This window comes from Salvelinus sp. IW2-2015, linkage group LG4q.2 (assembly GCF_002910315.2).
Source record: "Salvelinus sp. IW2-2015 linkage group LG4q.2, ASM291031v2, whole genome shotgun sequence".
In the NCBI taxonomy this organism is placed as follows: domain Eukaryota; kingdom Metazoa; phylum Chordata; class Actinopteri; order Salmoniformes; family Salmonidae; genus Salvelinus; species Salvelinus sp. IW2-2015.
The window spans coordinates 8,376,708-8,399,531 of NC_036843.1; the positions used below are offsets into that span (position 1 = coordinate 8,376,708).

A 22,824-nucleotide genomic window follows, 5' to 3' on the forward strand; every position below is an offset into this window, starting at 1 on the left:
GTCAATAAAGAGAAAGGCAATCTCATAATGTGAATTCAATTTTTATTATACTCCAGAATCAATATTCGATACTAATTATGTTACAGTCTACTTGCGAACATGGCACCGTCTAAGCTATCACATTCCTAGAGATAGTAAACTTCCAGGGCTTAACTTACTTAAAATTGCACCATACATTTTTAATTGATGCCTTAAGTGTTCATATTTTATACTGTCTGTGTGTTTGTCCTACTGAAGAACACTGTCAGTCCTGAACGAATTACCCTTCGGGGTTTAATACACGTGTATTGTATTGTAATGTAAATGATAATTGTAGAAATAAGTTAGTTATTGATAACAGCAGGAAGAAGCTGCTATTTTTTTCCTATATGCCAAGTGTGGAATCAAAACGTTTCAAAAATGTTCACGACATTCACAAAAGACTGGAATACTATTTTCAGCACAACTGTTCCAACCAACACACTATCAAAGCTTATTGTGAAATAGACACGAATTTGGTTCCAACTGTGCTGGAGGTTATTTATAGCTTTGGAAATGAAGCCTGTGTTTTTATATTCAAACACAAAACAATAACAAAAAGTACATATACTTTTTATACTTCAATATAGAACACCTAAAGTGACAGAATGTTGACACAGCCTGGTCTCATAGACTAGACGTAACATAGTACATTTAAATCCAGGACACTCAAATTAGTATGGTTACATAAGACAGACGGTTACTTTGGTCAAAAACAGGATGGTATAACACAAATGTCTAGAAACCCAAGAGGTTTTGAGTTCTAATCTCATCACGGACAACTTTAGCATTTTAGCTACTTTTCAACTACTTACTACATTTTAGCTACTTTGCATGTTAGCTAGCCCTCCCCCTAACCCTTCCACTAACCCTTACCTTATTCCTTTAACCTAACTCCTAAGCTTCAACTTTACCCTAACCTTAACACCTAGCCTAGCTAATGTAAGCCAGCTAGCTAACGTTAGCCACCTAGACAGAATTTGTAACATATCATATGTTTCGCAGATTCGTAACATATTGTACATTTCGTAAATTTGTAACATATAATACAAATTGTAATTTGTAAAATATCATACAAAATGGGTAATGGACATCTACAAATTAATACATACATATGAAACATACAACAATAAATGGTGCTTCGGATTTACGTACAGAAAAATACGAAATGCTCTGAGACCAGGTTGCAGCGACAGAGTAAATTTGCTGGGATTGAGGCTGTGCAGAGACTACAAACAGTAGCCTTGTGGAACACAACAGCCTCTTGGTAGAATACAAATCAACCTGGCCAGGGAACCAAAGCAGTTTTTCCTGTTTATTTCACAAATGTTTCAAGAACTCAAAATTATCAAAGGAAGGAAGACCATGCTGATATCTTCTTGGAGGAATCAATTTAGTTCAATATAATGTAGTCCAGGGGTACTAAATCCTGGTCCTGGAGTGCCACAAATTTAACCGACCTGGAAGACCAGGTGTGATAAATTGGGGGCAATCACTAAATTGATCAATTAGCTCAGTTGGTCAGGGCTGTGTTCAGTACATAAAAACGTAACAGAACATTAAAWTGAATGGAAACGATGCTGTACTGAACAACCAGTTGACAAACGGGGAGGGGTTGGGTTGTGGGTTCAAACGCACAGCATCCCTTTAAATACATCACTCGTTGCTTCAAGCCACACCCCAGCACACTCACCGAATGGAGTAAACGGATCTCAAAGTCTGTTCAAGAAAGTACAAGAAMATTTTGGAAAAACGTGTCGTTCAATACAAACCGTTCACAATGTAGCAAACGTTTAAGCGAACTGAACGCACCCCTGGTATGGTACCTAGTTGGAACAAAATCCTGCAGTACCTGCGGCACTCCAGGAACAGGGTTGCCTACCCCTGATGTAGTCCATTACAATGTGTAGAAAGCATGTATGGAAAAATCAACAACATTTTCTTTTCCCTCTTGACTTCCTTTTCCGGGAATTTCCTAGGGAGAGTAAAGAGTAAAATTAATAGATTGAAGGAATCAAATGACATACCAATGACTTAAAATAGTATGCAGATAATATCAAACAAAGTGGGAGACCAAAAGACTGCATTTGGTGGATCTTGGCATTGAAGAGAATGAACAATTTTATAATGTTTCTGATGAATACTATTATTTTGGAAATTAAATTACATTCAGTGCTGTTGGTTCCATCAATTTCAAGATCATTAAAGCTTTCAGCAAAGTCAGACTTACAAAGGACACAGTTTACAGGAAGCACAAAAAAGGCATTGCATTAGTAGTTTAACTCGGTTGTTGTGAAGGTGGACAGTTTAGTCACATAGGGGTATGGAGGAACAGAAAACATGAAAGCAAAACCAACAAAAAAAAAATTGTGCTGAGCAAGGTCTTCCCGGTGAGGCCATCACAAGTTGAAAACCTCAGTATGACAGTGAAGTTAACTTGAATATGATAATGATTTTTCAATTGTGGCACTTATGAGGTGTCAGTTTGAGGCTAAGTACTGTATGTCTTTACAAGATAAAACTCTATGATTCAGGCTGATAAAGAGTGCATAAAGTAGTGGCCAAGAGAGATCTCACACAAAGTGGTTCATCTTGAGTCATGATGACAGGCTTACAATTTGATTAGCAGGGATTTGATAGATTTTTACTGAATAAGAGAGTGTTAAAAGCAGGACAAGACACAAATCAGGTCAAACCAGCCCCTGTTTAGGCCAACACACGTCTGTTAATTAAAATCATGGCTTGGTGCTGATGGGTTGATTAAAATGTTCCTGCTTGCACCAGTTAGTTTTCAAACCAGTTGTTTGACCTACCTCACTGCAACACACACCCCTTTTTACATTTAGGGTGTCCATTTCCAGTGTTACCTGGTGTTTTAGAGAGTCAAAGAAAAAAGACAACACGAAAAACAAACTACTTGATGATCATGACAGGACTCAAGGTGTTGTAAATGGGAGGCTTTTAAGATCGGTTTTCCAAAAATTGTACATTCATGCTAAAATGTTAAAGTTCACAGCTAAAACAACAGCACGAAATGATCAGACACTATATAAAACATGTAATGTAAAATGCAACAAAACCATATACCAAAAAAACTGGAGAAATCTCCCTATCAGACACTTCAGTAGACCACAGTTCTAAACAGGATCTTTATTAGAATGAATGAATACATTACCTTCATTACTCTTCTTTTTGTTTCTTCTAAAGAGCTTCTGCTGTTTTTTATCCTCTGGTTTTAGAGTTTCAGATGCAGAGGCAGGCAGAGCTTTGGATACTGATGAGAGCAGATCTTCAGAGTCCACTCCATCGGGCACATCGTACGCCGGTCCACTTTCCGCAGCACTGACCATAGGTACGTTGCCGTTGGTGTTTGTGTTGCCATTGGTGTCTGTGCTGCCATTGGTGTCTGGGTGTCCATTAGTTATACCCTCATCCTGTGGCACCATCTTCACCATCATGTCATCCTCAGCCTCATCTTGTCCAAAAGTCTTTACCATCATGCTGCTGCTCTTACCTCCAACTTCATCTTGGCCAATGGTTTTTCCTATCAGGTTGCTTTCACCATTACTCTCTATCATCATGTCCATATCAGTGACAGGAAGTGTGCAGGCTCCATTAAGGTGACTCTCTCCACTGCTCTGTGGACATTCAGGAATAAAGTCCTCCGTTACCATCAGGTTGATTTCAGGCAGGTCTGCATCTGTGAAGGTAGAGATGCTTGGGGTGTTATTTAGGACACCCATTCCCGGGATCTCCTGTGTTGGTGAATTGGTTGTGGGAAGGCTGGAAAAAGCGGGGTTTTCTTGGGGTTTGCTGGGGCATTCGTTCATTCCTTCTCTTGGGGCCCTCTCCTCTGCCTGGGGTTGAGTTTGACTGGGAGTGCTGGAGGCTTCTGAGACAGAGGCTTTGGCTTCTTCTATTACAGGCTTGACACTTGACCCTGCAGTGGAGAAGGAGGTTCTGTTAATGTATGAAGACAGATAGGAAGAGCAGGTCTACTGTACCAGGCATTCCAAACATGTCATCATTCAAGCAGGCAATGTTTGAATCTAGCAAGTGGTGTTTCTTAAGAAAAGACACAAAGAAGCATGACCAAGCACACATTCTTGATGAAATTAAGCAAGTGTAATTGGTAGTTGTAGTGGCTGCACAAAATCACAAACGGAAGCACAGAGATGGAGCGGCAAAGCCTGTTTATGGTTCAATGCAGGAGAGTAGGAGTGGAGTTGGAGACAGGACGGGGTCAGAGTCGTCTTGTCCTTACCAGGCTGGCCCTTTTTCCTATTCATTTCACTAGAGGGGGGGCTTTCCGTATCGCACCTGGGCCGCGTCTTCCTGAGATGGAAGCCTTTCCGGATGTCAGCAAGAAGGTGGTCGATAATACAGCCATCGTCCTGTGGCGAGGGTCCTTTCCGGACTGGTGACAGAGGATAGAGAAAGAGACATATCAAGATACCACATGGCTCGTTATGCTGTATCATCTTAGTGTGAATACAAAACATAGTTGGACTCATATGACAGAGGAGATACAGTGCCTTGCAAAAGTATACACCCCCTTGGCGTTTTTCCTATTTTGTTGCATTACAACCTGTAATTTAAATTGATTTTTATTTGGATTTCATTTAATGGACGTACACAAAATAGTCCAAATTGGTGAAATGAAATGAAAAAAAGGACTTGTTTCAAAAAATGTTAAAATAAATGAAAAGTGGTGTCTGCTATGAAGCCCCTAAATAATATCTGGTGCAACCAATTACCTTCAGAAGTCACATAATTAGTTAAATAAAGTCCACCTGTGTGCAATCTAAGTGTCACATGATCTGTCACATGATCTCAGTATATATAGACCTGTTCTCAAAGGCCCCAAAGTCTGCAACACCACTAAGCAAGGGGCACCACCAAGCAATTGGCACTAAGAAGAACAAGGAGCTCTCCAAACAGGTCAGGGACAAAGTTGTGGAGAACAGATCAGGGTTGGGTTATAAAAAAATATCCAAAACTTTGAACATCTCACGGAGCACCATTAAATCCATTATTAAAAAATGTAAAGAATATGGCATCACAACAAACCTGCCAAGAGAGGGCCGCCCACCAAAATTCAYGGACCAGGCAAGGAGGGCATTAATCAGAGAGGCAACAAAGAGACCAAAGATAACCCTGAAGGAGGTGCAAAGCTCCACAGCTTATCTGTCTATAGGACCATTTTAAGCCATACACTCCACAGAGCTGTGCTTTATGGAAGAGTGGGCAGAAAAAAGCCATTGCTTAAAGAAAGAAATAAGCAAACACGTTTGGTGTTCGCCAAAAGGCATGTGGGAGACTCCCCAAACATATGGAAGAAGGTACTCTGGTCAGATGAGACTGAAATTGAACTTTTTGACCATCAAGGAAAACGCTATGTCTGGTGCAAACCCAACACCACTCATGACCCAGAGAACACCATCCCCACAGTGAAGCATGGTGGTGGCAGCATCATGCTGTGGGGATGTTTTTCATCGGCATGGACTGGGAAACTGATCAGAATTGAAGGAATGATGGATGGCGCTAAATACGGGGAAATTCTTGAGGGAAACCTGTTTCAGTCTTCCAGAGATTTGAGACTGGGACGGAGGTTCACCTTCCAGCAGGACAATGACCACAAGCATACTGCTAAAGCAACACTCAAGTGGTTTAAGGGGAAACATGTAAATGTCTTGGAATGGCCTAGTCAAAGCCCAGACCTCAATCCAATTGAGAATCTGTGGTATGACTTAAAGATTGCTGTACACCAGCGGAACCCATCTAACTTGAAGGAGCTGGAGCAGTTTTGCCTTGAAGAATGGGCAAAAATCCCAGTGGCTAGATGTGCCAAGCTAATAGAGACATACCCCAAGAGACTTGCAGCTGTAATTGCTGCAAAAGGCGGCTCTACAAAGTATTGACTTTGGGGGGGTGAATAGTTATGCACGCTCAAGTTTTCAGTTTTTTTGTCTTATTTCTTGTTTGTTTCACAATTAAAAATATTTTTCATCTTCAAAGTGGTAGGCATGTTGTGTAAATCAAGTGATACAACCCCACCCAAATTTTAAATTTTATATTTTAATTCCAGGTTGTAAGGCAACAAAATAGGAAAAATGGCAAGGGGGTGAACACTTTCGCAAGCCACTGTATATCAGAAGAACTCACTTATTTTTCCATTCTCCCCATTCTGTCTTTTGGATTCTTCCTCCTCAAGCTGCTTCTTCCTTTTCTCCACCTTCACAGCCTGCTCTTTTCTGCTCTTGTTTTCCTGTGGGTGTAAATAGAAAATTGAGAAAGAGATTATACCAAGCTACTCCTTAGAAAATCTTTATCTTCAGTTTTCTAGTGATGGAAATCAGTATTCATTATTTGCAGTTATCTAAACTTGCTCCTCTGACTTTTAAGGCTTTGATGAAAAGTCCCCTAAAGGTCTTGATGGTGCCAAAAAGCTCCTCCAGGGAAAGATTGTTGACATCCTCACACAGGTAGAGGGCCAGGTCACCCTTCTTCCTCACAATCTCCAAAAAACTGTCCTCCAAATCTCGGCAGGCCACCAGGTTTTTCTTGGGGAGGGAAACAAACAGTTGAACCATTGCCTCATTAAAGAACACATTTGTATAGTTGATTGACCTCCTCCAAAGAGTTTTAAAACAACCCCAACTTGTCAATATTGTGATACATTGAACCACAATAGAATCTAATTCACTGGTTTCATACCTCAAATACCTCTGTGAACTGCTGCTTTACATCGTCCACAGAGTTATAGACTTTCTTTGATGCTTCTTTCAGTCGATTAAGTAAGGCACTGGCCTCTGCCTGAATGGAGTCCAGGTTGATTCTGAATGATAAAAATAAATATTCAAATGTTTTAGTATGTAATTGTATCATGTATGTATCAATTTCAGGGCTTATAATACATGTCTTTTTTTAAATAAAAAGGGTGTTATACCCAGCTGCTTTTTCACAAATCTCAATGTCGTCAGGGAGGTACAACAGCTCTGGGTGGTTCAGCTCTACTTCCTGTAAACAAAATGGTCAGTCATGAGTTTATTTATGATTTCCAACTTTGATTTGATTGTCCATGTGAAGTCTGTTTGGTTTCTGTGAGGAGCACTGACCACACAGTTGTTTTTCTTCTCAGAAAAGCACGTCCTTATTTAGATTAGTGTTACCTCCAGAATGTGATGGAGCAGGGTAATGCGGCTCTTGTTGGCCTTAGTCTCAGTCAGCATCAGCAGGGAGCTGATCTTAAAGCCCTCCGCGTTTCCTGTGTGACATCCCTGTGAACAAACAGAATCAGGAGTTAGAGCTCTTCAGACTGCATAAGTGCTGCATGTTTTTGGGTGAGTAGAATGCCATCCTTTGGAGAGTCCTTACTTACGTAGTTGAGGAAGTTTCCCACATCAAGGATGAGCCTGCAGAAACTGGGCATGAGAGTGCTCACTCTGAGACCTGGGGGGGACATTTTTTTAATGTTGAAATGTTCGACGCAAAATGTTTGACAAACCAACACAAAACAATGATTCGATAGACCTGCCTCTCCAACTTGAATAGATAAAACCTTTCCAGCACCAGCAACAATTTGGTCGACATAAAACAGCATAGTTAGTCTCGCTCTGTTGATTTGTCCTCTGATAGCTTTCACAAATATTTAATTGATGAATAGGGCAGTCAATGTAACATGAGTGTTTATACATGGAAGTTGGTGTTGACTTACACTGGCATGCAGCTTCAACCACCTCTGCTTTGGACTTGAGCATGTCCAGTACAGAGGCCGTCTCCTCACACAGCAACATGCAGTCTATCCTCAGCTGGTAACTGTGGGGAGACACGAGAGAAAGAGAGGGAGAGGGGATACGAAGTAGGGATGGTACAGGGAGGGAAGAGAGATGCCATAGGGAATTAAGCAAGACAATTCAAGGAAGTGCCAAACAAAAACATACACCAGAATCATCTCCACATAAAGTATCCTGTGAGGTGCCAGAAATATTGAAAGCGAGGAGAGGAATAGCATTTACCATGGTACAGCCAGGATAGTGATGTAGAATCGGTCAACATTGGCCAACTTGTCTTTTTCACCCTGGAAGGATTTCAGGTTTTCTATCTAGATAGAAAAGAGAGTACTTCAGATCAGTCATTACCCTCAAATTGCTCAATGCTTAACTTATACAAAAAATAAAACATTACCCTGTTTTATATATGAAGATAAATGAGGAAAGTACTCCTTATACTAACCTCATGTTTCTCAGGTAAGAGTTTAACAAGTTGCTTCAACACCTCCACATCAAACTTAGTCCGATCCCCATTCTGAATCAAGGACACAAACTCATCATGTGAGCTAGATAGAGGAGCATGGAGAAAAAACATCAGCTCAATGGGGTAAAAACAACATTGAAATCAATACCAACTTAAATGATCAATTACATTACCATTTGAATTGCTTGAGAAATATGTTCAAATTCAAGTTCTTCTTTACGTCAATAAAGGATATCTGTAGAGAGAAGAGGGGAACAAATATTTTGTTACTGAGGTTGTTGTTTTAGGATTCATAATGAGCCATGTTTTTGATGTGCTCCAGATATGAGAGCTGTAGTGAGTGTTGACCAGTGCACCTCTTTAGGCTCCTTCTTGACAGGAGCAGCTGCCCCCTTGTCCTTGTGTTCGGTCACCGGGAGACAGAACAGCTGCTCAATGCTGGAGTAGTTGGGCTCCCGAGGAACGTCTTTCTGAGCAGAGGTCCACATGGAATGACCATCTGTGTGTTTGTGAAAGGAGGGAGAGAATAACCACAACACATCTGGAATGATCTAATACAATTATTCTCTATGCTGTACTATCAGACAATCTTTTCCCCTCTGAAATAGAGCAGACTGCCTCTGTAAACAAAGGGGAGGTACATTAAAGAGAGATGCCAAGGTTATTCACTCACCAGTGACAGCTCTGAGCTTCTGCCAGTTGAGCTTCTTCATCCTCAGGGTGGGGCAGCGGCCTGCATTGGAGGAGGCAGAACAGGCACACCCCAGGGATTGGCTACTTTGGGCCACCCCCATCCCACCCATGCCAGGAGGAGGTGGTGGTGGTGGAGGCATGCCTGACATAGCGGGCAAGGGTGGGGGTGGGCACCCTGGGGACACCCCCATCCCTGGTAGAGGCGGAGGTGGTGGGGGTACTCCACCTCCTGTGTGTGGTAGTGTCGGAGCGGGGGGTGGAGGAAGGGAAGGGGGTGGGGGTGGTGGAACAGAAGACACTTGGGAGGTTGTGTGGCATTTGGTCAGTCTTTCTTGGTCATTGTCCACCTTATCAGTCTGAACAGCCTTATCAATCTTCTTGGGTGGCAGACCATCCACAGCATGGACACCAGCAGTCCTGCGCTTGGAGAACACCAGGCGTTGCATAATCGTCTCACAGGAGTCCATTGGAGCTGGAGCACAGAATCATACACAAACACTGAAATCTACAGAATTTTGCCTACATGTAACCCCCCCAAAAAATATTCTATGCATTTTTGCTCTTAGTCTACATTCACCCAGACTCCAGTCCTTTGCCCATAACTCTCTTAGGGGACAACTTATTGCCTCAGAGGACTCACAGTCTTGATCCAGCAGTATGGCCCTGTTAGTGAGGGCCTCCAGGGTCTGCCAGATGTCAGCCCTGTCAGGCCCCAGCAGCAGCAGGGCCTGTAGGATGGACAGCAGCTGGAGGGATGACGGTGACCTGCTCACCTGGAGGTGGACCAACACACAACCAAACCTTATTAAAGTGCATTTGTAATTCAATTGTTTACAAGACTTGCCATGATGTTAATTAAGAGAAGGTGGCCTGCAGTGTTATGGTAGTGCAGCTGACGGCTGTGCTCACTTTGTTGAAGAGGGTGGTGAACACCTCCTGGTGACTGCTCATGTCGATGCCTCCATAGACCCTCAACAGCTCCTCCTCATCCTCAACCATAGCCTCTTCAAACGCTTCACACTGAATGATCAAGTCCTCATCCTCCTCATCTCTGGAGGTCACACACACACCAAGTAATTTATTCAAAAGGGCCTATTGAGCAAGTAGGCTACGTTTACATGTGTACTTCCCACTTGCACATCAAATCAACAAGTAAATTAACAAATGTTGAAATAAATACAAGTTTTGTTGAATATTTCACTCAAATGTTATTGTGTTTGACCAATGCATTGGCATTTAATTTATCTGCAAATGACAAAAAAGTCACAATGCAATTGAGAAAGTCAGTCAAGGCACTCACCTCAGTTTGGGCAGTATATCAAGTAACTGTAATCCTGGAAAAAAGAAACAGTGCACTTAATAAGGCAGTGACAAAAACAAAGATCCACTTTCAAATGGATCAGTTTCGTACTTTGTACTATTAAAAAGTTGGAACACCACGGAATGTAAACATGAATTTGCGTGATGGGAATCAGCATGTGATTTTGATCACAGGTGAGCGATTTAGGATATAATTAATCAATCCGCAGTGGAGCGGGGATGTGGAACAACTTCAAACAAATTACACATTTTCCGTGAATGCCAAATTCACAAAAGGATGCGAATGGCTACTTGACAGACTTCAGACCAGCTTCTGTTGTTGGCTTCTGATTGCAGCCAATTTGTCATCATAAAAAGGTAGGCAGGCCTACATCGAAGCCAGTTCCTGGACAATACTGTAACCTGTCAAGAACCATAATATTGTACATACAATGTTGATCGTACTACTATGCCCATATTTCTTCAACAAATTCAGCACACATCTCTATAGGCCTAATCTTGATTTCCCAGATAAAACAGATTTTCCCAAAACAAAAAACGATTCAGGTACCACCATCTATGTCAAATACAAATGAATAGGCCTACTTCCAAACCTAAATATGTGAGGTTTGCCAAAGATTCAAGTGTTTAGGGACGAGATAGCCCAGTGAGCACCATTCCGACAACGAAGTTTGTGCAGTTGAAAAGATCTTGAAATTTGGTCTGTCCATCCTGGCCTTGATTTCAGCGTCCACAGACGTCGTTTTTTCGTCTGTGGATGTTAAAAAATCAGGGCCAGGGTGGGGACGGACATAGACGTCAATAACTTATTTCGATTTGGTCCGGTTTGTACCGGAATTGATTTCAACCTCCACAGACGCCCGGCCCGAACCAACCTCGATTTGGCCCGAACATAGACGTCTATGATTGGGTCAGATTTGGTCTGGTCCAGTCCATACCAAATCTGAACCAATCATAGACCTCTATGATTCACAAGTACAGTAGAGTACAGTAAAGTAGAGTTTTTATTCAGTACAGTAGAATACAGTAATGTATAGTAGAGTATAGTCCAGTACAATACAGTAGAGTACAGAATACTAGAGCACATTAGAGTAAAGTACAGTATTCTGTTTTCTACTGTACTGTACTCTATTTTACTGAACTCTAATGTACTGTAATATACTCTACTACACTGAACTAAACTCTGCTGTGCTCTACTGTATTGTGTTGCACTGTATTGTGCTGTCTCAACTTGTAATACATAGACGTTTGGTCCAGACTGACCAAATTTGGTCTTCTTTGAGGCGGGGTTCATTAGAATAATACCCAGCATGCTTTGAAAGTGTTCCTTTTTACATTTACATAATGGGCCGTTAGCAGACACTCTTATCCAGAGCAACTCACAGTCAGTGCATTAAACTAAGGTAAATAAACAACCCCTATTCACAGTCATAGTAAGAAAAACGTGTCTGTAACCGTTATTGAGAATATTATTGTTGTTGAAGTGTTCTGTTGTTTTTTTTATTGTGTAAGACTGCAATATCTGAGCATGATCACTGCCCGTTCTAAAGCTTTTGAAACAGCTAAAATAGAAAATGCTAAAGCGATAGATGGGAGGAATAATAAACATTCCATTCTGCAGTCTTCGGTTTGCTCCAGTTTCCTATTTTAATTGTAGTTAAAAATGTTATAGAATGCTTGCTTCATTGACATGTAGATACACAGTACCAGTCAAAAGTTTGGACACACCTACTCATTCAAGTTTAAAAAAAGTTTTTTTATTATTTTCTACATTGTAGAATAATAGTGAAGACATCAAAACTATGAAATAACACATATGGAATCATGTAGTAACCAAAAACATGTTAAACAAATCAAAATATATTTTATATTTGAGGTTCTTCAAAGTAGCCACTCTTTGTCTTGAGGACAGCTTTGCACACTCTTGGTATTCTCTCAACCAGCTTCACCTGGAATTCTTTTCCAACAGTTTTGAAGAAGTTCCCACATATGCTGAGCACTTGTTGGCTGCTTTTCCTTCATGCTGTGGTCCAACTCATCCCAAACCATCTCAATTGGATTGAGGTCGGGTGATTGTGGAGGCCAGGTCATCTGATGCAGCACTCCATCACTCTCCTTCTTGGTCAAATAGCCCGTACACAGCCTGGAGGTGTGTTGGGTCATTGTCCTGTTGAAAAACAAATGATAGTCCCACTAAGCGCAAACCAGATGGGATGGCGTATCGCTGCAGAATGCTGTGGTAGACATGCTTGTTAAGTGTGCCTTGAATTCTAAATAAATCACTGACAGGGTCACCAGCAAAGCACCCCCACACCATCACACCTCCTCCTCCATGCTTCACAGTGGGAACCATACATGCGGAGATCATCCGTTCACCTACTCTGCGTTTCAAAAAGACACGGCGCTTCGAACCAAAAATCTGAAATTTGGACTCATCAGACCAAAGGACAGATTTCCAGCGGTCTAATGTCCATTGCTCGTGTCTCTTGGCCCAAACAAGTCTCTTCTTCTTATTGGTGTCCTTTACTAGTGGTTTCTTTGCAGCAATTTGACCACGAAGGCCTGATTCACACAGTCTCCTCTAAACAGTTGATGTTAAGATGTGTCTGTTACTTGAACTCTGTGAAGCATTTATTTAGGCTGCAATTTCTGAGGCTGGTAACTAATGAACTTATCCTCTGCAGCAGAGGTAACTCTGGGTCTTACTTTCCTGAGGCGGTCCTCATGAGAGCCAGTTTCATCATAGAGCTTGATGGTTTTTGTGACTGCACTTGAAGAAACTTTCAAAGTTCTTGACATTTTCAGGATTGACTGACCTTCATGTCCTCTTAAGGATCGGACCCTTTTTTTCAATTTTTGCAATCTCACTGCCTGTAGCTCAGGGCCTGAAGCAAGGATATGCATATTCTTGATACCATTTGAAAGGAAAAACTTTGGAGTTTGTGGAAATGTGAAATGAATGTAGAAGAATTTAACACATTAGATCTGGTAAAATATTATACAAAGACAAAAACATGCGTTATTTTAAAAGCAAGAGAAAGGCCATAATGTACTATTCCAGGTTAGGCACAATTGTGATTTTGGCCACTAGATGGCAGCAGTGAATGTGCAAAGTTTTAGACTGATTCAATGAACCATTGCATTTCTGTTCAAAATGTTGTATCAAGACTGCCCAAATGTGCTTAATTGGTTTATTAATACATTTTCAAGTTCATAATTGTGCACTCTCCTCAAACAATAGCATGACATTATTTCACTGTAATAGCTACTGTAAATTGGACAGTGCTGTTAGATTAACAAGAATTTAAGCTTTCTGCCCATATCAGATGTGTCTATGTCCTGGGAAATGTTCTTGTTACTTACAACCTCATGCTAATCACATTAGCCTACATTTCCTCAACCGTCCTGAGGGGGGACACCGATCCCGTAGAGGTTAAAGTAATGATGGACTGTCGTTTCTCTTTGCTAATTTGAACTGTTCTTGCCATAATATGGTCTTTCACTACCTCATGAAGCTGGTTGAAAGAATGCCAAGAGTGTGCAAAGCTGTCATCAAGGCAACGGGTGGCTACTTTGAATAATCTCAATTATAATATATACAATATTTGTTTAACACTTTTATGGTGACTACATGATTCCATATGTGTTATTTCATAGTTTTGATGTCTTCACTATTATTCTACAATGTAGAAAATAGTAAAAATAAAGAACAACCCTTGAATGAGTAGGTGTGTCCAAACTTTTGACTGGTACTGTATGTGAATTTATGTACGGTTGAAATTTGGCCATAGAAACAATGACCGGAAAAATAAGTATTCTCAACGTCTGTAAAATAAGTATTTTTAACATACGTTAATGACGTCTTTTCAAAGTCTGGAAAATACATATTTTCAACGTCCGGAAAATACATATTTTCAACTTTCAATCAGAACCGTAAATTAACCTAATTTTCACCGTCACTTCACCCACCGCTCACTGGGAGGGGACAGATTGCAGGCAGGCATATAGCTAAAATGACACAGTGACAGATTAGTTGCCAAATGGCCTATTTTCATTCCCATTTGTCCGGTGTTTCTTAGTAGGGAAACTACCTTTTGTTATTAACAATGTGCCACTGTGTGACCTTGCAGATGAACTGAGTGGCTGAGTAGTGAAGATAAACAATGCGCTGTACCGATAAACTCCTTGCGCATCTTATCTCTCTGTCGCAGGGCATCTGTCCCAAAGATGATGGCGTTGATGACACCGAGGAGGGTGACCATGTAGGGCACATTGTCTGTGGCCTGCAGCTCGTTCATGATCACACTGAAGCGATACTGCTGGGTCTTCACACCCTGGGAGCCAAAGTAACACATTAGTCATTCTGTATGTCATTCACTCCTGCTGTGTGAGGACAGCTTCTATCCCCATAATGCTCTAATATTGATCAGTGTGTAACATTTATCAAAGTATTGACAACTACGGACATTGCTAGATAACGCAAAGAGGTCACTTAAGCAGTTCAACACATGTACACTCGAGGGCATTACTAGGTGCATATGGTTGTTCAGTAATGTCTGGGTTGATTAAAAACGACTTTAATTAGCCTATTTAATGAGATTCCTTTGAGCTGAAATAGCATGTTACAAAAAACTCGTCATATCTGATTTCAGTACATTTTCATCAAAAGCACACAGATTGTTACTTATAATTTTCCCAGAGCATTGTTAATTTTCTCTCATGATCCTTCCTAAATCAGAACTAGGCCACTTATTCTGTAGATGTATGGTATATAGCCTCTGTCCATCTGTGACAGCTTGTCTGGCTGTATGACACTTGCCTTGTAGTGGTCCAAGGCATCCATGGCCAGACGATACCCATCAGAGGAGAACATGCTCAGGGCAGCAAGCAGCTCAAACACCTGCTTCTTCACCATGGTATTGGACGTGTCCAAGGCTGTGATAAGACATAGTCACAGACATCAGTGTACACATGGTCATTGTCCTCATATTCCTTCCTACCTTTCCCCTTCTCCCTTGTCTGGTGTCCTCTCGGATGTTATGGCTCATCTTAAGACAACGTAACGTGAACTTACCTTTACAAAAAAGTGTTTTGTTTGTGATAAGTTTGTCAGTGTGTGTGAAGATGTTGCAATGCACTGTAACCTCCACACAGTATCCCCCTCCATACACTTTGTCTGACACAATGGCCTATATCTGACCTGAATTCTGTTGCCATGGTACTTCTTTGAAATTCCTAAATCTACTTAGGTATTTTGTGGGGTTGATTTTATATTGGATTACAATTATGTACAACTGAATACTAATTCTTAGGTATTATTCATATATACACACACACACACACACACACACACACACACACACACACACACATACACCTGTCTCTTATACACATCTAGATGTGTATAAGAGAACACACACACACACACACACACACACACACACACACACACACACACACACACACACACACACACACACACACACACACACACACACACACACACACACACACACACACACACACATACACACTCAGTGGCCATTTTATTAGGTACACCACCTGTTCACGAAAATGTTTCGCTCCTACAGACAGTGAGTCACGTGGCCGTGGCTTGCTATATAAAGCAGGCAGACAGGCATTGCGACATTCAGTTACTGATTGAACGTTAGAATTGGCAAACCGAGTGACCTAAGCAACTTTGAGCGTGGTATGATTGTCAATGCCAGGCTCGCCATTTCCAGTATCTTAGAAATGGCCGGATCCTGGTCTTTTCACGCACGACAGTGTCTAAGTCTAGGGTTTACCGAAAATGGTGCGACCAACAAAAAACATCCAGTCAGCATCAGTCCTGTAGGCGAAAACAACTCGTTGATGAGAGGTCGAAGGAGAATGGCAAGAATCGTGCAAGCTAACAGGTGGGCCACAAACAGGCAAATAACGACGCAGTACAACAGTGGTGTGCAGAACGGCATCTCGAAACGCACTATTCTTTTGTCCTTGTTATAGATGGGCTATTGCAGCAGACGACCACACCAGGTTCCACTCCTATCAGCTAAAAACAAGAAGAAGCGGCTCCAGTGGGCTCGCGATCCCAAACACTGGACAATTGAGGAGTGGAAAAGCATTGCTTGGTCCGACGAATCCCAGTTCCTGTTGTGTCATGCTGATGGCAGAGTTAGGATTTGGCGTAAGCAGCATGAGTCCATGGCCCAATCCTGCCTGGTGGCGGTGGTGTAATGGTGTGGGGAATGTTTTCCTTGCACATGTTAGGTCCCTTGATACCAACGTTTACATGCCTCAAAGTACCTAATAAACTGACCACTGAGTGTATATATATACTGTGTATGTATAAGGCTAATTCGTGGAACCTCTCGTGGAAAGTGTGTGTGTCATGCCATAGCTTTAAAACACTGTATATCTCCTCAGTCCTAGATGCTGTCGAACCTTGGGAGAGTTTGCGGATGTAGCCCTCATTCTCCACGATAAAGTTGATCCCAGACGAGGAGTTCATGACAGCCCGGACACAGCTGACACAGGTGAGCTGCAGCAGGGCGTCTGCGATGCGGGAGCAGCCCCTCCCAGACAGCCTGTCCAGGGCCTCCAGCAACAGGTCCAGCCCACTCAGCTCCAGGAACTGGACCATCCAAGACTCCTCGCTGCCCTCCAGACGACGCTTCAGCCCAGAGTAGTTGACCACACTGGGCACCTGGAGCATGCGGATGCACAGCTCTGGGTCTGCACTCTCCAGGTTGGCCTCCAGCTGGGTGTCTGAGTCCTGGGAGGAGCCCAGATGGCCCCTCACCGCCGCCCACTTCCTCTTCTCGTCCGACTTCAATGACATGGCGATGGAAAGAGTCTGTGGAGGGAAGTTAAGGTAGTTTAATTAATTAATTGACATGGTGATGGGCAGAGGGTTTGTGGAGGGAAGGGAACGAGGTTCAATTCAGTGTCGTGGTGAGACTTTTGGTTTGCTGGACTGCAGTTTTGTTCGATAGAGTCTAATGTAAACATAAATCTGTTTTATATAAAGTGCTGAAAGTGGTGGAGAGTTCATTATATTTTGATGGTCAAAATGTTATTGGGATGTTTTTTTGCAAACAAGCCATATACTATTTGACCTACAGATGGGCCTTTGCATAAATATTATGTAGGATGATCAGTACCCATTATAATTGTATCAGGGATATCCTGGCTAAAGGATTCATGCCTTTATCACAACATAGCACATTCATAGGAAATGACAGCTCTGCACATTGGGGGACAAGTGAAAGTTATGTCAGCAGTCCTGTCATTACTAGTCCTGCCAAACATTCAAACATAATCCTGTAGTAAAAGGGAAGGGACTCGCTGTCAGCTAATCAACAGCAAACACAAAGACAGGCACATGACACTCGGTGTATCTTTATGGGAGATATATTATATTCTGTGTAAATACTTTATTTTCAATTACATCCAACTGTGAACAAGATTTTGAGTAGGGTTGCAAAGGGAGGGTATATTACTGGAGACTTGAGAAGTTTACCAGTAAACTACCAGCATTTTCGGTATCTTTGAAGAATTGTATGTAATCTATCACAAGACATCTAGCGGCCCTATTGGGATCAAACTGGTGGGAGCTGAGAAAAAAAGTAAATAGTTGGAACAGTTGCAGAGTTCATTGAAAATTATGCCATTGTTGATTAGAAGCTTTTTTTCATTAATTAGGCTATTTTCTCTTGAACTATATGGTCTATCTACTAGAAACTCATGGACAATATGGACACAGATATAAAAAAGGAATACCATATTAAAAGTGATTCAAGTATAAATTACCAAAAGTTACGATAGATTTAACTTTAGCAAATTACCAGTAGCTTTGCAACCCTAGTTTTGAGTAATATGCTGCAAAACAAAAGTATCATTGTGAAGTGAAAAATATCACCCAGGATATCCCTTAGCTCACCTGGTCTTTTAGCATAACTGGCTGAATTGGCACAAATGCACACATTGATCACACAACTGACCTTTTCTGGCATAACCTTAGCTCAGAACACTGTTCTATCTATCAACCTGTCCCACCCTCAACTACGCACAACATCCCTTGCAAGCTCCCACACTCACTCAGAAATAACAGGGTAGGGAATGAGCCTAAGAAAGGGGAAAAATCTATAAATACTTCATCTATAATCGCAGACATCTGATCAAATGAATAACTGTAGGGGTATAATTCTCCTCCCAAAATGAGTTACTTATTTCAATAACATTAGTTATTTCACACTTGGCAAGACTAACCTATACAGATGGCATTGGAAAGGCAAATACATACTGTATAAACAGCAAAACTGCAGCTCTGCACGCACTGCAGTACTATGGATGGTTCTAAGCCCCCGTCTGCCTCTCTCTATATCTACACAACACATGGCTTAGCTCAGGAATCCGGGCTATTTCAATTATGTTTCTGTGTGGTGTTTTATGTAAAAGTCTCATGAAACTCACTGAGCAGAATATCAAGAGAGTAAAAACTGGGTACTGATGACAAGATTCCACCACAGTGGTTATTTACATGKAACTAAAGTCAACTCTAAAATGTAACAAACTGTAAACTCCTACAACTTTCCATTCAGTTCTCAAGTTCCCAATAATTCAACAGGCCGAAAAAGGAGCTGCTCTGTTCCAGACACATTTGGCAAATCATTTGTCGGCTTCAACTTTGGCGGGGCTGATTCTCTCTGACTTGGACTGCAAGTGCGACAGTGTTACCGAGCAAGCCAGGAAGACAATTTCCTTTCACAATAGGCTTTCTCATCCCCCATCAAAGAGCTTTGTTCATTAGCTACAGAATGGGAGGAATGTCTCCTGCTACACTGGCTGCTTTCTGACGACTAATGGGTTTTATACTCAACAAGCATCTGAACACATTCATACAAGGATTTACAATCTATTCATCTGCACAGAGTGATGTACTGTAGGGTCACTGGTGAATAGAACATTTTAGTCCAGGTGAATTCCACCACATTAGTCATGGACACAGTCATGGACACAGGGGAAGTACATTAAAAATGCATTGACATTAACATTAGGTAGCAGGACAGTGAGCAGGACTTTCCAACATGGGTCAGGCGCTTTTCAGTAGGAACTAAGGGAAGGACTTTCCTGAGACAGGAAACACAAGACAAACATGGTGCCACAACAACATTCATTTTTAAAATGTAATTTCTCACACAATTCTGACCTGACCTCAGTTATAGAGAGAGAGAGCATCTGTTTATAAACAAACAGCTGGCTCTCAATGCAGGACCAACCATGGATCATCTGAATAAAAAGGATGAAAATGACATTCTTTATTAGCTTGTTGCTTCTGCACATGTTTCTACTTTAACCAATATTAACATGAGCTCAGTGACAGCTCCCACATACCACAACTCACATTGGCTTACTTACTGCATGTCAGGAATACACTCCTCCTGTACTCAAGGGAAGCTGCCTACATTCAAACAACCCAACCCACCAACCCACTGTTCTACTGTAAAAATAGAGTGCTATTATATAAGAAAGATGATTCCCATGTATTTCCTTGTAAGAACTCAGCCAACATATACAGTGTAGATATGTCTGCATTTGCCATGGATAGAGTCTCACAATCTATTAGTTTATTCTTACCACCTTCAGAGCAGGGGGATTTTGTGTAAGCCAAACAGAAGAGAGTAAATAAGCAGCAACATGTACTCGGGCTGGGATAAGAATTGAGCCAGATGAAGCCCAGTGTTTATGGAATCTTATTTGTTGTCCTTTAACTGGAATGCCAGACTTGGCCATGAGAGAGAGAGACCCATGATGCCTCAGAACTGTCTCTGAACAACATTGTTGCCTGCAGTTTAGCTGACTGTGTAACGCTCGTCGGAAGGATGAGACCAAGGTGCAGCGTGATACGTGTTCATGATTCTTTATTAAATCCAAACTCCAACCATAACAACAAAAGACCAACGAACATCACGTTCCATAGGCTACGCAGAGCTAACAAAAAAAAMAAACATCCTACAACCTAAGGTGGCAAAACAGGCTGCCTAAGTATGATTCCCAATCAGAGACAACGATAGACAGCTGTCCCTGATTGAGAACCATACCCGGCCAAAACATAGAAACACAAAACCTAGAAATAAAGAACATAGAATGCCCACCCAAATCACACCCTGACCAAACCAAATAGAGACATAAAAAGGCTCTCTAAGGTCAGGGCGTGACAGACTGTCGTGTTTTTATAATGCAGACTTAAGCCATAAGAAAATATTATTTAAAAACAGAGCTCCCTGGAACTCTTGTAAAAATCTTGAATTGTCATTGATAACATCTCACTTTCATTTCTAAACATTCAATTCAGCATAATTGTATCTGTAACTTATTTGCCCAAAACAGCCAATGTGTTGGCCATGTCCCTCTCTTCACATCTGGTATTAATTTTCTAGAACTAGTAGCCTGGTATGAATTGCTCGCTTCACTTGCTATCTTCATTGATGTTTCTTCTTTGAAGTGGTTGAATTTAAATCCTGTTGATGTTATTGACTGACAATGTTTTAAGACCTATAAGTTCAGACCTGTTAGTTCACCAGAGCAGATGTCTGACGGAACTATTAGGAATAATTTCTCATGGTCTTGATTCTGGTTTTTATAGTCTCAGATATTTGGCCATGGACTTTAAGACATTATGACCATGTTGTTATGGCAATGCATTTGAGGGCTGCAGTATAGCCTAGTGAATACTGTTGCAATCCACAGCTATGAGGGTATGCTGTGAGTCACAAAGCCCTGAGTGGGTTGCTTTTTCTTAGTGGCAATTATACAGAGTGATATTTCAGAGCCCTCTCATCCTGGTTCTAATGATGACTTTGAGTGTGCCTTGCCTTGAACAATAAATCCGTAGAGGTACCATGCGATACTCCTGCACTCCTGCTTGGATGAACGGGCCCCCAGAGACTGATGTAAAGTATGAACAAAGTATGTAAATGTCTGCACTCACTACTAATTTACTAAAATGTAAAAAATACAAAAAAATAAGCAGAGACTAATGTAAACAGGGCTGAGGTCTCCAACATAATTTGGGCAGTGTATCCCAACCTTGTTACTGTTAAACAGTTCAATGCAACACACATGATGTTATTAGCTGGATGTGAATATGTAACAAATGTATTATATTTATAATAACTTTCATTTATATTCTATTAGACCACATCTGTCTGTGTTTCTGTCAACAGGGAGCAGCTGACTCCACTGATGTAACCTGTCCTGCATCACACACAAGCAGTCCTCCTTTCTATGGGAAATACTAAGAGAATGTTTGACAATTTCCAAAAAGATTAACATGCATTATGTCAGGATATTCACTCCTGTTGTAATAATATGTTATGATAAATAGGAGATAATGGGGATGTGATGCCAATAAGGATGAACTGCCATCTGTTGGATAAATGTTCAATAGGCCCACAGGTAGTTCATGTTTTGTCAGTAGCCTTAGATTATTCTTTGGAACAGATGTGAAACTATGTTTCTGGTTGATAATCATGTGAAGTATCCTACCCTAGTCCGGAGGATTCCAATGTTTTAGGACCGTCTTTATTTTGCGCTCCTGTCCGCTCCCATTTTTATGGTGCGAACGTAACGGGAAAACCTGTCACCGGTTTATAATGGCGAATTCCGATAACTCGTTTAGATTGCCTACTGGAATGATTGCCTTCAAAACACTCATTTCACTTTTAAGACATCCAAACAGGTCATTGTCTGAAGTTCTCGTAAATAGCCTACCGATGGGCTAAAATACATTTCCATTTAAACCGTTTCCAGTTGCGCTGCCTTACCTGAGGTTATGCCATAAATAACCACTTGAAGAATCGCGTCCTCCGATTGTGGCCAGATAACGAACGTCCCTTTCCAACCTCCAAGCGCCTTTTTCTTTCTTTCGTACGTTACCAGGATACCTCTCTGCAGTGTATGTAGTGGAAAATGGATGGGGATGGTTAGGAAGATTTCAGTTTGGACCTGGAACTCCTTGCAGTTTACACATGAGTGTGACGATGTTGCAGGCACAGCTGGATGGCCCCTCCCACGCCCTGAACTCAGCTGGCCCAGCTGGCCAGCATGCTTTATTGTGGCATGGGGTTGAGATAGGTAGAAGACAAATGTCCCAACAGGTTGCAATAAAGTAGCCAATATATCATATTCTATTTTGTAGCCTACCATTCTGTTGTATTCTATTCTGTTGTATTCTATTTGCATAGGAATCTTGTCTTTCAAAAGTCTCCATGGGAAAAGGTGATACCAGGCAGGCCTACCGTTTCTTATTGGAATGTCACTTAGCTATGCTTACAAAAACGTTATCTGCCTCAGGATTACAGTCTTTTAGGCTGATTACCCTGACCACGTGGTAAACCCAAGCGGCCAGGCCTAACAGTAGTTTGAAGATTAAAGATAATAATCTTCAACCAAGGGCCAAACCAGGCTTAATTAGTCTATCCATCATTGTGATGAAGACTGCGTCGGCAACTTCCATAAAATAAAATGATT

General features: G+C 41.5%; 1 protein-coding gene across 4 annotated transcripts; it reads right to left on the minus strand.

The window, feature by feature from the left end:
• Positions 1-25: 25 nt before the first annotated feature.
• On the minus strand, positions 26-22,712 carry LOC111963233 (inverted formin-2). Of its 4 annotated transcripts, XM_023986539.2 has the most exons (23): positions 22,119-22,707; positions 16,735-17,146; positions 15,107-15,222; positions 14,462-14,621; positions 10,268-10,301; positions 9,877-10,018; positions 9,608-9,740; positions 8,948-9,439; positions 8,631-8,773; positions 8,448-8,509; positions 8,254-8,356; positions 8,037-8,122; positions 7,736-7,836; positions 7,400-7,470; positions 7,191-7,298; positions 6,968-7,038; positions 6,736-6,856; positions 6,417-6,581; positions 6,184-6,286; positions 4,283-4,435; positions 3,194-3,958; positions 2,832-2,885; positions 26-1,993 (listed from the first exon to the last, which is right to left on the minus strand). In XM_023986539.2, exons 2-22 carry the CDS (start codon positions 17,129-17,131, stop codon positions 2,833-2,835), a joined length of 3,579 nt encoding a protein of 1,192 aa, XP_023842307.1. In that variant the 5' UTR covers positions 17,132-17,146; positions 22,119-22,707; the 3' UTR covers positions 26-1,993; position 2,832. The 4 variants fall into 4 exon arrangements, with proteins under 4 accessions (XP_023842307.1, XP_023842308.1, XP_023842309.1 ...); XM_023986540.2 differs by lacking the exon at positions 2,832-2,885 and having other exon boundaries at positions 22,119-22,706; XM_023986541.2 differs by lacking the exons at positions 26-1,993; positions 2,832-2,885; positions 3,194-3,958; ... (13 more) ...; positions 9,608-9,740; positions 9,877-10,018 and having other exon boundaries at positions 10,264-10,301; positions 22,119-22,712.
• Positions 22,713-22,824: the final 112 nt, after the last annotated feature.

What these genes read in the sequence shown, in the direction of transcription:
- LOC111963233 (XM_023986539.2), bottom strand. Translation starts at nt 17,131, where the DNA reads ATGTCATTGAAGTCGGACGAGAAGAGGAAGTGGGCGGCGGTGAGGGGC. An exon ending in ACTATCCTGGCTGTACCATG is followed by an intron (nt 7,837 to 8,036) that starts GTAAATGCTATT and finishes GTCTCCCCACAG; the next exon opens with TTACCAGCTGAGGATAGACT. An exon ending in TTTTCATCAAAGCCTTAAAA is followed by an intron (nt 6,287 to 6,416) that starts GTCAGAGGAGCA and finishes TTACACCCACAG; the next exon opens with GAAAACAAGAGCAGAAAAGA.